The 14,938-nt window shown below is 39.2% G+C and overlaps 1 protein-coding gene across 2 annotated transcripts; it reads right to left on the bottom strand.

Annotated features, from left to right (window-relative positions):
• Positions 1–210: 210 nt before the first annotated feature.
• LOC148027707 (uncharacterized) lies at positions 211–2,071 on the bottom strand. 2 transcript variants are annotated; one of them, XM_087689410.1, is made up of 2 exons: positions 1,698–2,071; positions 211–1,004 (listed from the first exon to the last, which is right to left on the bottom strand). In XM_087689410.1, exons 1-2 carry the CDS (start codon positions 1,989–1,991, stop codon positions 393–395), a joined length of 906 nt encoding a protein of 301 aa, XP_087545536.1. In that variant the 5' UTR covers positions 1,992–2,071; the 3' UTR covers positions 211–392. The 2 variants fall into 2 exon arrangements, with proteins under 2 accessions (XP_087545536.1, XP_087545537.1); XM_087689411.1 differs by having other exon boundaries at positions 1,742–1,909.
• Positions 2,072–14,938: the final 12,867 nt, after the last annotated feature.

Genomic DNA, 14,938 nt, shown 5'->3' with positions numbered 1-14,938 from the left:
AAGATTTTATTAATCAGACATTGGGCTTGTATTGTACCTAACATAGTCATTTTGAGAGTGAAAGTTGTACTTTAGGATTAATCACAATTATGTGCATATTAGTCAAGTCGGTCTTGAAATATAAAGTTTTATATTCAAGGGTACATCTCCACAAATGTACATCTATCACATGAGTTCATCACGAGGGGTATCTTAGTTTATAAAATTTGAAAATAGAAATTTTACAAAATTGCACTTACAAAACGAGGTTTCAATTACATTTTGAGAAAAACCTCGTATTTTTCTTAAGAAAAGGAGGCCACTTTATTACCTCATAAAATGTAAGTAAAAGGGTAATTTTAATACCCCTTGGATTCTACAATATGCATAGGTTCTAAAAGGTGCACCTTTCTCTATACACAATGTGGACCATTATGAGTTACATAGTTAGAGGGGAAATCAATTGGCGGCTCTTTGTGGTCACTATTTCTCTTTCCCACATTTATGTGATCTACACTGATGTTGGTCACTTGCACAAAGTCAACATGATAGAGACAATGCAATAGTATTATTGAGCCCAAGAACATGGCTATGGAACCAAAAAGCCAAAGCAATAGAGGAATGGCCAAGTAGAAGATACGAGAACCAAAGGAGTAAAGACTTGTTCCCTGCTCGAGCAAATTAGCAATATAGTTTTCACTAATAGCATGAGTGTCATCTAGGTGGGTGTCAATTGGGATGTTGACCATGTAATTAGCATGGTTTAGAAACCTTATGCTTTGGGTGTGGCATAGGAATGCAACCATGAAACACATTAGGATGGAGAGGGATTTGACACTCCCTAATATACCTTGGTTCCCAGCAGCACCACCTACTAAGTGTGGTTGCCTTAGAGTATTAGTAGCCAATGTAAAGTAGGCGGCCATCCCTGCTGTCAAGAACACACATGTTGTTGCCATCAAAGTGGATTCCATTATGCTATTACGAATGGTTTGGATAGCCAATATATTCTTCTTATGGTTCTCCTGCACAAGTGAAAAGAGAAGATTAGGGGAGTGATGGAGACTAGAAAATTGTGAATTATCTAACTTATTGTATGGAAGGAACATCATTTACCAACATATTTGCAAAATATTCTAGTGAGAAATTCTTATTGATGAAAGAGGCATATCATCCATCAGCATTAAAATTAGAGAACAATTGGATATAATCTAGATTCAACTTATTTGAATTGCGATCATCATTGACAAAGTTGAAAAATGGCACTACCTCCTACATATTTGATCACAAATAATCACTTTATTGATGATAATGATCAAAAGAAGGACTGTTGTAGTAATGATTAATCTTAATTGCTCATTAACCTACCAATTTTGATTGAGAGGTTTGGGAAGGGGGTAAGAAGGGGAGAGGAGGAGTCTATGAATATATAGTACTTGTGATCACGTGTTATTTATGAAACCTTATACTTATGAGGCATAGATAGACCACACTCCATGTATCTAATTTATGATTATGATGTAAGTACCCGTAGTATATCAAAATCTCCCCCTTACGTATGAACACTTTGTGACTCTGAAGTTTAGATTCTAGAAGTCCCCTTTTGAAAAACTCACACACTATAAACCTCCGACTGAGAGCTGAGTTGTGCTCTGAGAGCTTCGGACTCACGAACGATACATCATCCAAAGCCAAACCTGCCATGAATGTTACTTAACTGCAGTTAACTTTGTGACGAAGTATGACAGAAGGAATGCCTTACGCGCAGCATCTCTTTCACCCACAGCCTTCTGGCCCTCTGGTTCACACCCATGGCGGTTTCGTAGGGGGAGCGCTTGAGCTTGAAGAAAAGGAAGGCATGGTAGCCCAGCAGCATGAGGACGGCGGAGGGGCCTAAGATGGCGTCGACGGCAGCAGGCGTGACCTCCATGGCTGGAGCTGCGCGGCGAGAGAGAGAGAGAGAGAGAGAGAGAGAGAGAGTTGGCTCTCTTCTGATTCTCGGAGTGTTCCATGTATATACACACACACACACGTCCGGATTGTTGTTAGTCATATAAATATAACAATTTTGTGAGGACGTAGTGGGACACTACCGCATAATCGAGATGCATTTACATTTCGTCACTCTCCACTTTAAAGGTTGCACAGCCCTTCTGGGCCATTATTGACCCAAAATATTGCAAGCAATGCATTTGAAAGGCAAAATAAAAAAATGGCAAAATTTTTCTAGCTTTGCATTCGAATGGCACTTTTTTTCTTTAAAAAATAGTATATTATATTATAAATAAATGTATTAACATAATTACCCAATACCTAGTTACTAAGGCTATATCAATCATTCATAATAGAGTTGATTAAATCAAATATGTATAGTATAAATTGAATGAAAAAGTTATCTTACATATAAATTAGAATTTTATCATTGTTAAGTGATTTTGATTAAAAAGCTTATTTGCACAAGGTTTAGATTTTGAAAGGTAATATTTATTACACACATAATTCGAAGGCCATATTTTAAAAAGTGACCTTCAAGTGGAAGGGCAAGATCATAGAGAGACCTTCAGGAGAAAATACGGACTAGCCCTTCAAAAATGAACACTGAGGGGGAGGCTCCGGTAGGCAAACTCCATTGTTAGCGTGCCCCTTCATCCTGGCAGTTACAGTTCTGGTGGCATTTCGACCTTTCTTAACTCGCATAATGCATTCGAACATTCCATCAATAAACACATTTTATACCACACATGATGTTGTAATTATAACTAGACATCCATCGAATATATATTCTTATTCTTATTCTTATTCTTGGCATAACGGAAGCTTTTTGGATAGTCACACCAACGCATTACACAACATTGGGAATAAAGCTGCCTCTTCTCCTCCTGCACTTCTAACCCGGCATTATATTACATACTTTTGACTCGATGCCTTACTTTCTTTTCAATCAAACTTGGCAATGTTTTCTCCAAATGGATATGTAAACATGTTTGTTTGTGAACCCATTGTCCTAGATGAAATCGATGTACCAAAAGGTTGGCCAGAAGGCCGCACTACCACCGAATGTTTAAATCTCTACAAAAGTACAGTAACTGAGATTGATGCTTCAAAGGGTGAATTGGCTTGGAGACAAACACATGGGTGGAACATGACATTGTGGCTCATAAAATAGTATTAAATAGTAGTAGCCCCCCTCCCCCCACCTAGACATACATAATAGTTAGTAAGAAAAGGCTATCTATTCAAAAGTTTACTAGGATTCTTCATGAACAAAAACTAGAATGTTTTACTAGAAGTTGAACGGGAGGATTACAATGACCCTAACTAATAGATCCATGTCTAAAGCATCAAGAAAGATAGCCCTTGCCTCATGGAATGTCCATGGCTTAGGGTTGATAAAAGGGACGTTTGCTCTACAAACTTAACAAAAATAGTAAGCCTAGCATATTGGCTTTGTAAGAAATAAAAAATTAAAAGGAAGAGACAAAGGAATTCACAAAAGAAGGCTAAGAGGTTCTCATTTGGCAATTGTTAGAAAGGTAGAAGAGGAACTTTATTATTGTGCAAGAAGGAACTAACACTCAACTTGAAGTGGTCTCACAATAATAAAGCCATGTGTCTACTCAATTTACACCCGCAATAGATCTTCAACATGTGTGAAATAATAGTCAGAACTCATGTAGGTGATCTTCAAAAGAAGCTTGGTGCTTTAAGGACTCAAACATGATGCTAGCATAGAGCAACAAATCACATGCCTCAAACACTAGGATAGCACAAGAGACTGGTGCTAGGAGAATCTTGTCCTTGAGCATCAACTGTAAGATTTGGCCTCAATAAAGGATGATAAGTTCTCCACCCAATTCACATGGCACAATAAATGAATGGCTATTCTATGATACCTCAACAAAGGATGATAAGTTCTCCACCCAATTCACATGGCACAATAAATGAATGGCTATTGTATGAGGAGTAGCCTCACTGGATAAATTCTATTTCAACTAAGGAGGATGGTGGAATGCAGGAGGAACAAGAGGGAGGCTTATCATAGGGGTCATAGCCTTACATCATTGCCTCTTAATGGTTGCAATCAATGTAGTGATATCATATATAACACATGGACCCCCTATTCAAACTTAACATAACCTTCTTGAAGAATGTCTCCTTTGTGAGAAAAGGTTTTGGGTCTTGGCAACAAGTTGGCAGGAGTCAAAGTGATCCATTCAAAACATGGGAGACAAATATTACTAAAAACACATAAATGCTTGAAGGATATAGTTGAGATACGTTTCACAATAAGAAATAATATGAAGTCAGTATTGTAAGGTATAGAAGTCATATTCTACGTAGTATTAAACATAGTAATGAGATTTTCTACAAGACATTATAAGACCTTGAAGATTACATTGAGGCATTGGAAAAATTTTGGAATATCAAGGCCTAGCTAAAGAGGACATGGGAGATTTGTGGAGATGCACCTAGTGCATTTTACTCTAAAACCCTAAGGGATCTATGACCTACCAGCCTTATTAGAGTCTCTTTGATCCCCATCAACATCCACCATGCTTCGGAGGACCTTCTCATATCATAAGACTTGTTGGAGTTACCATTAGTATGACCAGAGTAGCTCCCATTCAAACCCATGTTTCCATAGGAGGGAGCCTTCCTCAAACATTTGACTTCATCATCTAGATCTCACACTCTAGACAGTGATATTTGGCGGAGTGGAAATCCTATCCATGGCAAGACTTTGGGGTGTGTGGGTGGGCACCAATGCTAGTATTGTAACAACCTCATCATATCCACAATAGATATTTTCAATGACATCACAAACAACTAACCAAGACACAAACAACTCTTCCATGCAATAATACCTTCTTAACAATCGAATTTTGGTCACAACATTTTAACAACACTTTTACACTCACACAAGAATAACATTCAATACCATTACAAAATCCCTACCTTTCACAACGATGCACATGCAAAATCGATATCTATAACCCAATACCACTGTATGATCCCTATTTTCAATAGCATTGCATCCACCCAAACACAAAGGTACAATTTGGGAAAATCACTATATCTTACAACTAACTCAATATAGCATGAGCCCAATCTTAGATGGCAATACTTCCTTGCACAAGTTACTATCGCATGATCCCTATCTTTGAAAGAAGCACTTCACTAAAATCACAAGATATAGTTTGAGAATTCAATACCTTTTTTTGTTGTATCTATCTCGACATTGCAATTGCATGATCCCTATCTTCACCTAGAATTCTATCAATTTGATACTGAGAACTAATAAGAAAATCATTCTATCGATGCTCTTTCTAACTAGCCATCCCCATTGACTTAGCTCATTTCCTTTGGGCCACCATTAATTGTGTGCTTAAAAATCAAACCTCTGTTCCAGCAAAGTGATTTATTAGCTAAGTTGAAACCCTTTAGAAACTTTTCCCAAACTAACATTATTCTAAATATTGTTATAAGTTTTGTATTTATTTCAACTAATTATTTGAATGTTTGAACTTTTCTAATATCCCCCCCTTCTAATAGTTTGCATTATCTTATAAGCTTTCTAATAGTTTCATGTAGCATTTGGGTTCAAAAATTGACATGTGATTTCCTACTAATATTTTTTCTAATACTTATTATGATATTTCCAATAAAAAATAACAATGATTCTAAGGAATTTCTTATTTGATTATTTAAAAGGAAAATATATAAGAAAATATAACATGAGGAAAAAGCATGGACTTCATGAAGGATATTGGCATGCTTTAGATTGTATCTCAACATCCATGTGTCCCCATAGTAGCATACTAGATGGGGAACAAGAAGGGTGGATGAAAGAAGACAAAGGAAGATGAAAATTGATAGCTTTGTACATGACTTGTGACTCGACATATCCATTTGCATTGCTCATCTATGGCCTTTTTTGTCATTCTTTTTCTCTCTTACTCTATCTCTATGTCTCTCTCCTTTTGTTTTCCCTCTGCCTTTTGGTCATCCCCATAGGGCATGTAGAAGAAAAGGGGGGCAATACCTCTCTCAAGGCCTGGCTCTCCAGGGTGCATCATGGCGTGGGGTCGTTGTGTATCATGTTTGGGTATGGTTGAGTGTGGCTTGAGGCCTCCCGCCATATTCTAGAGTGGGGATGGTGAGTGGATTGAGTGTTTAGGGAGGGGGATGGGCTTCCATTTTGTAAGCCGAACAGTATCTAGGCTCAGAGAATCTCTTAATGAAGAGACTCTTGAGGTTATTGAAGTTAGTCTGCTCATCTAAACTCGTATACCATACACTACCCTTATCTCCTAAGCATAGACCAAAAGCTTGTGATTCACCGAGTCAGATTGATGAGGCCGTTGGCCTCTCAGACTTGCTCAAACTACTCTATGAAGCTATATGGGTCATTGTTTGGTTGGTACTTCTAACTGCTTTCGCGACTATCGAGATTTTAGACTAGCTCTTGGAGCCATGATAGAATGCAGAGTAGTCAGGAGAGTGAACACAATTTTTGGGTATAATGATGAGTATACCACTTTTATCTTTTATACGATATATAGGCTACTTTTTTAAATACCATTTTAATTATTGTAATTTGAAGCTTCAATCCATTCTTTCTAATGAAATTTGACATTATCTCTTTTCTATTGGTCAATCTTGTAAGGAACTTTCCAAGAGGGAAGAAATGTTATCCAATCATGGATCTTGTAGGTAGTTGGATGTGTTACACCATCCTCTCTCTTGTATTATGGCATGTGTATTATTGGGGGTAAAGGCACCTGTGCCTAGCCACCCATGTATTAGCTACACTAACAATACCCACACTATGTATTAGTTACCCACACACCTATACACTTCAAGTTGCAAGTGCCTATCACTGTCACTTCATTATTTATTCTTTCAATGATATTTGAATAAAGGGAAGGCCGGTCACACATTGTGACTATTGGAGTTTCCACATCTTCACACACACACTCTCTCTCTCTCTCTCTCTCTTTCCCCCTCTCACCATAGCTCTTACTTCTACTTTGTGCTTCCACTTCAAGGCTCACTTCCTTCAACTAGTATCAAAGCCATTGCACCGACATTGAGAAGCTCAACCCAACCTTGCTTCAACTTGTGGACAATGCCTACAATTCATAGGTTTCATTGGTAGCCATAGCCTCACCATTTGAGGCTTGTATTGATAATCCATTTCTCCAGCACTCCTCATGACCTTTTGAGCCCTGAACTAGTACATTGTTAGAGTTCATTGATCACTGTTTTGAGCCCTAATGTGGGTAGGAAGGTAGTAGCAACATCACACTAGTTTGCACATGTTTTTAGGATGGTTGGGGCAACAATACTTCTCCAACATCTCCTCCTCATTGGCAGCTCACTGAGCACTTGAAACCCCTCTTGGTTGCTCAGTAATAAGCCTTGGCATTGCTTCAACACTTGGCATTAAGGTTGAGCTCATACCTTAGCTCCATGGACTATGAATAACAGTCCATAGTTGTGAGAAACAGGGTAGCTCATATCTTCATGCTTCCTGCTTATTGGTGATGGCCATATGATGCCTATTCATGTCTATTTGATGCCGGATCATTTGGGGGTGCTATGTCAATGTATTCGAATGCTATGGGACTGATTTGAGCACTCATTTTCTCAGTTTTACATATGTTCTTTACTGTTGTAATAAGCAAGGATGAATGCTATTTTATCAAAGAAACTTGATGCATATTGCTGTTAATTCTTCTCGAACACTTTGGTGCTATGCTAGGATATACCATTGATCTCATATGCTTGGTTATGCTATTTACATACTCTTGAGCTGAGGTTGGAGCTTTGACTCTTGACATTGGTTGTCATTCACTATTATGTATGTTCATTTGATGCTATAGTAAGAGCTTTGCAAGTTATTTGGGTTAGATGCTCCCGAATGTATGCTACTTTAATCTTAGATGTATGGATGCCTTCCACATGATGTTTTGATATTTGTTTGCTTGTCTAGAATTTGACTTTTATTCCAATGAAAGTTGTTGTTGCTTGACACTTGGATGTTATGCTGAGCATTTAGTTATGCAATTGATCTTGAGGGTCTTATAGTGAGACCATGGGACTTGTGACCTATACATGCTCTTATCATGCTTCATGTATACAATTGATTCTTAGTGGGCTTATCTAACACTGCTTTCAAGTCGGCACTTATCTCTATCACAATGTTGTCAGTGATGTATGCATCTTGGTTGGCTATGTATTGAGCTTTCATTATAGTGCTCATTCCGTTGTACCTTTGGTTGATTTCTTCTGTTACCCGTGAGACCTACTCTATGTATGATGGTTATGCCTATGGGATGTATCTCACTTTGACATACCGATCCTTTGATAATTCTTGGTGCTAGTCACATATTCACTCGCTACAAGTTAGAGGCATGGAAATTGTAGTTTGTCTTGTATGAATGATTGTCCCTCTTTGGCATTGATTTCTTACTATTGTACTTCATTTTCAACATGCTATAATTGCAATTTACTACACCATTTATGCAAGCAATCACCTCCATTTGATAGCTCTTTGCATTGAGTTTATGGATAGCTCATTATTTGGTCGATATCCCTTGTTTTCAGCTTGATCTAGTAGAAGTTTTGGGATTTTTGATTGGCAGATTATTACAGTAGCTTGTTTTGCCCTTTTGTGCATTTTCTTGGCCTTAGTATGGTTTGTGATTCCAATGATAGTGCTATCTTTAATATTGATAAGTTGGATGGCACCAACTACAAGTATTGGATGAAGGCCCAAATTTGGCAAGTTTAGTACCAAAATGTAGGTTAAACCTTTAAAACATGAGGGTGTCAACCTCAAACATATTGATGTAGAGGATTGGGTTGAATTAGATGAGCTATATAAGTCTACCATCATGCTATCCCTCTCTAAGTAGGTTGCCTATAATGTTGTCTCTGATGGGCAGTCCTCATGGGACTTATGGGATAACAATTTGCAATGTCTATGATAAGCAAAGCCTTGCTTCTCAAATCTATTGGTTGAAGTAACTCATGGACCTTCGCATGAAGGAGGGCACTTCCATGTCATACCACTTAAATAAGTTTCATTCTATTCTTATCCATTTGTCTTCACAAGGGATTGAATTAAAGCATAATCTTTCCCCTTTGTTCCTCTTGGTTACACTACTTGAATTGTGGGATACATTTGTCAAGATTGTGGGAGAGAAGGAAGGAGTCTCACTTGTAGCTTTCTTGCTTGCACAATGGAGGAATACACACAAGGGTGGAGGCTGAAAACAATTTTTATCTTCTTAGTTGTGTAAGCCAAAAAGAACTCAAGTACATAGAAATAGAAGAACCCTATATATATGGGTCTCAAACCAAACTCAACTAACTAAGGTGGCATACTAACTGAGCCACAAACTAGAGTAGATAAGGATAGCTGTCATCTAGCTATTATTCATGGTCGGTGTACCAACCGCATCTGCAACAACTGACAAGTCGGTGACATAAATGCACAACGGTCACCCTGGTATATCACGAGTGGAGCTCGATATCTCAACACTCCCCCTCGAGCTCAATCCCAATTCCTGCACACCAAGCAAGTCTTTGAACTTGCGCAGCTTCTTTGTGCCCAATGCCTTCATGAATATGTCAGCTACCTGATCCTCTGTGCTGACATAAACTAGATCAATAAAACCTAGTAAAACCCTCTCCCGCACATAGTGATAATGCACCTCAATATGCTTTGTTCTAGCATGATAGACTGGGTTATTTGCCAAGTGTATACTACTCATGTTGTCACAATAAATGACAACTGGCCCATCTGTAGGCTAATGCATATCATAAAGTAGCTTATGCAACCAAGCTACCTCACATGCAGCCATTGCTGCACCCCTGTACTCAGCCTCTGTGCTTGACAAGGCAACTGTAGGTTGTTTCTTGCTACTCCAAGTGACTGCAGCACTCCCAAAAGAGAACACATATCCACTGGTAGATCGTCTATCAGAAATACTACCAACCCAATCAGCATCAGTGTATCCATGCAACTGTATCTGAACGCCAGTCTCATAAAATAGTCCATACTACAATGTGGACTTCACATACCCAAGTATGCGTCTAGCCGTATCTAAATGCGGTTTCCTTGGAGCCTACATAAACTGACTTACCAATCCAACAGCATAGCTCAAATCTGGCCTGGTAATAGTTATATAAATCAAACTTCCTACTACGCGTCTGTACATAGTAGGGTATTCCAGAAGCTCACCTGTATCTGCGCTCAGCTTCAAATTCTGCTCCAAAGGAACTGAAATAGGCTTACAGCCTGTCATCCCATATTTGGACAGTATGTCCAATCCAAACTGCCTCTGTAAGAGCTGTATCCCACTTGGTGATCTAATCACCTCTATGCCCAAGAAATAACGCAGCTCTCCCAAATCCTTCATCTCAAACTTCTGCTTCAATAGCATTTTCACATGAAGGATATCTTCATCACTGTTACCTGTCATAATCAAATCATCAACATAAATGACAAGTAGCATAATACATTTCTCTGTTTTTCTCACATAAAGTGAAAAATCTGCCTTGGAAATCTAAAAGCCAATAGTGACAAGATACTGCCCTATCTTGTCAGACCATGCTCTAGGTGCTTGCTTCAAGCCATACAAGGCTTTCTTCAACCTGCAAACAAACTCAAGATGAATAGCATGCACATAACCTGGTGGCTGCTCCATATAGACCTCTTCTTACAAATCACCATGCAAGAAGGCATTCTTTACATCCATCTGATGTAAAGACCATTCCTTTCATGCAGCCATAGCAATGACTGCTCTTACGGTTGCCATCCTTGCAACCGGACTGAATGTTTCTTCATAATCAATGCCATATGTTTGTGCATACCCCTTGACTACTAATCTTGCCTTGTATCTGTTCACAAAAATATCTGCATTGTGCTTCACCTTATAAACCCACTTATAGCCAATTGCATTCTTACATTTAGGCAAATGTACCAATTCCCATGTAGCATTTGCTTCCAAGGCATCCATTTCTTCATCCATGGATTTCTCCCATTTTTATTTTCCCATGGCTTGCTGAAAAGAAGTGGGTTCTGGTTCATGTATCACTTTGACCATATAGGCATAGTGAATGGCTGTAAATCCATCATATTTCAGCCTATCCACAGGATACCTAGCTCTGGTAGACCTGCGCAAAGTAGGCTCACTTCCAGATGCCCTCAAAGCATCCCTGGTCTTCCTTACTCCAGGTGTAACAACAGAAGGAATACCCAACTCATCATCAATGCTCTGTTCTGAGCCACTAGATTCACCATCCACAAAAGAGTAACCTGCATTCATATCAAACATGGGCTGATCTACCTTCTATTTTCATTTTCGTGATACCTGCATACCACTATCTGCATTGCTTTGAGAAGATTCTCCTGATCTCAATCTGCATGTCCATGGTGAAGAATGTGAACCACTACTAGAGGACACTCCAGGGCCACTAATATTTTCTGACTGCTGCTGTGAATTCTGTGTAGCATTACCATTTTGTGCATCTACATTATCAATCACATTTACTGGTTTATACCAGCTACTCATCTCATCAAAAACAACATCTCTGCTCACTGTAAGCTTACGAGTAGAAGGGTTATAGCATCTATACCCTATAGAGAGTAACCAATAAAGATGCACTTCTCAGCTTTTGGATCCAACTTGGATCTCAACTCATCTGGCACATGAACATAGGCAATGCAACCAAAAATCTTCAAATGAGAAATATCTGGTTTCCTACCAGTATTCCTCTCCTCTGGAGTCATCCCATGTATTGCTGTAGTGGGAGTCCTGTTCATAATGTAGACTGCTGTAGCAACTACCTCAGCCCAATAAAAATCTGGCAAGTCTTTTTCATTGAGCATGGCACGAGATACCTCTCCAATATGCATGTTTTTCCTTTCTGCAATTCCATTTTGTTGTGGGGTATGATTGCATGAATATTGCTGCTTTATGCCATGCTCCTGCAGGAACCTTGCAAACTCATTTGAGAGGTAATCTCCCCCTCCATCTGACCTTAGGCATTTTATTTGCAGGCATGTTTCTTTTTCAACCATAGCTTTAAGAGTTTTGAAATGCCCAAAAACTTCACTTTTCTTTTTCATAAAATACACCCAAAACTTTCCGCTATAGTCATCAATAAAAGTGACAAAATAATGACAGCCTCCAAGAGATGCAGCTTTAGTAGTCCACACATCAAAGTGGATTAATTCCAATGGCTTCTTACTCTCTTGAACATGTCTAGGAAATGGTTTCCTTGCTTGTCTTCCAAATTGGCAGGCTTCACATACCTTATGCATTTCTGCAACCCTGAATTTAGGCAATCCTGCAACAATATTTTGGGCCTGCATTGATTTAAGTCGCTGTACATTAACATGACCAATGCGTTTATGCCAGATATCAATATCTACAACTACACCGGTCCCATGTGCAAACATTGCTGCACTCAATTCAGACATGTCTGCATCCAACGTAAACATTTTGCCCTTCTTCTTTCCTTTTGCTATCAAGCGACCTTTATTTTTCATATCCTCAACAAAGCATCCATGAGGATTAAATCTGACCTGCAAGCCCTGCTCAACCATTTGACCAACAGAAACTAGATTCTTGGTGATATTCGGGACATGAAATACATCGGACATGTATTTCTTTTTCCCATCCTGCATAGACAAAGGAATTTTTCCAATCTGCACAATAGGATGTGCAGTATCATCACCAGTCTCCACAAATCCTGGTTTTTCTATTTTTCTTGCATCCTCAATCCATTTTGCATGACCTGTCATGTGGTTTGATGCACCTGAATCAACATACCATACATCATTGCTTTCTTCTACACTTGTTACAGAATTGTTCTTGTGTTGCACCGTAAACAAATGCTCATTTCTGTCATCACCCTGTCTACTAGAAGATGCATAATTCCCTTGTTGCAATTTTCCATTCATGATGTCATTCTGCTTTTTATAGCAGTCCTTAGCCATATGATCCATTTTACCACAGTAGTAGCATTCAACATTGCTGTTTGCATTTTGGTCTCTTTGCCATCCACCACGACCTCTTTGGCTCCCCCTGCCTCTAGAGTTACCACGCCCTCCTCCATAGGACTGGTTTTCTTGAGTTTGTTGCATATTCTGATTTCTGCCCCACGACCTCCTCTACCTCTGCCTCTACCTCTTCCAGCATTTGAGTAGAAGACAACTTCTTTTGAAGTTCCTCCTGAAGAAGATGCACCACCATTTCTCTTCTCCTTAGAAATTAGAAGAGCAATCAACTCCTCAAAATTAGGAAATCTTTCACGGACGGAAATGGATGTTCGGAACTGTGCATAATCCTTTCCTAGACCATTCAAGGTCACAGAAACTAAATCATCATCTTCCACTGGCGACCCGATGGAAGCAAGTGCATCTGCAATCTTCTTCACCTTCATGTGGTAGTCATTGATGCTCATATTTTCTCTTTGCACATTATGCAACTCTTGCTTGAGCTGCATTTTCCTGGCTTGTGTATTTGTGCTATACATTTTTGACAAAGTATCCCATGCCTCCTTTGGCGTACTTGCATCTTGAATATGCACAATCATAGAGTCTGAAATGCTGATAGACAGCCAGTACATAACTTTCCTGGCTCTCTCATGCCATGCTTTAAATGCCTACATTTGCTGTTGATTGGGAATATCAGGAAGAACTGGTTCTTCTTCATTTCCTGCAACAAATTCCCAATATTCTTTTCCCATAAGGAAATTCGTCATTCTAAACTTCCATGCTTGGGAGTTGTTCTTGTCAAGCTTTTAAGTGACAATCTGTGAGAGAGAATCAAACGCCATTACAGAACACTACAAAAAATTCTGTCACTGCAAAGAACATAGCTTCAGCCTCACAATGGCTAATCTACAAAACTGACGAAAGTGGTATTTAACCACACAGTCACTTCCTAGTGACGATTTTGCATCAACAGGCAACAAGGATGATTCTGTAACTCCCAATGTCTCTACACACAGGCATACGATGCAATCTCTACAGTAACTTTTCACCGACCTGTAGAACAGTTGTCGCACAGCATAAAACTGAGCCTTTTCCTGAGTGCGTGTAGAAAACTTGCGCCTCCAAAACAGGGCCCAAAATGGCCTCAAATAAAAAAAACAGGGTCACCAAGGGCCAAACCCCTTCCCCGCAGTATATACTGCCCTCTTGCTTCACCGCGAAGGGTGTCTCAACCTGAGACAATGCACTCTTGCACTTCCCGGCTGTGCTACCTGCAGAGACTTGCTCCCAAAACAGAAAAATGAAAGCAACACTGGTCTTCTTACCAGAACACCGCGAGCTTGGCTTGCTTTCTTGAGCTCCTTACCACAAACAAGGCTCTGATACCATGTCAAGATTGTGGGAGAGAAGGAAGGAGTCTCACTTGTAGCTTTCTTGCTTGCACAATGGAGGAATACACACAAGGGTGGAGGCTGAAAACAGTTTTTCTCTTCTTAGTTGTGTAAGCCAAAAAGAACTCAAGTACATAGAAATAGAAGAACCCTATATATATGGGTCTCAAACCAAACTCAACTAACTAAGGTGGCATACTAACTGAGCCACAAACTAGAGTAGATAAGGATAGCTGTCATCTAGCTATTATTCATGGTCGGTGTACCAACTGCATCTGCAACAACTGACAAGTCGGTGACATAAATGCACAACGGTCACCCTAGTATATCACGAGTGGAGCTCGATATCTCAACAACATTTTATATTGCTTTGTGAGTAAACATGCCTATTAATGGGTTGAAGTTACAAGATGTAGAGGGTGCACTCTTGAATGAAGAGGTTAACATAAAGAATTTTGATGCTTTATGCACCTCTCATGCTTTGACAATTATAGGCAATAATGGTAGAAATGCTAGTGACTATTGTGGAAGAGACTCTCAATAATCTTTTTCT

This window comes from Lygodium microphyllum, chromosome 12, assembly GCF_053477565.2.
Source record: "Lygodium microphyllum isolate KBCC chromosome 12, Lygodium_microphyllum_v1.1.10, whole genome shotgun sequence".
In the NCBI taxonomy this organism is placed as follows: Eukaryota; Viridiplantae; Streptophyta; class Polypodiopsida; order Schizaeales; family Lygodiaceae; genus Lygodium; species Lygodium microphyllum.
The sequence above is the reverse complement of the archived record's forward strand: the minus strand, read 5'-3'. Positions and strand labels throughout refer to the sequence as shown.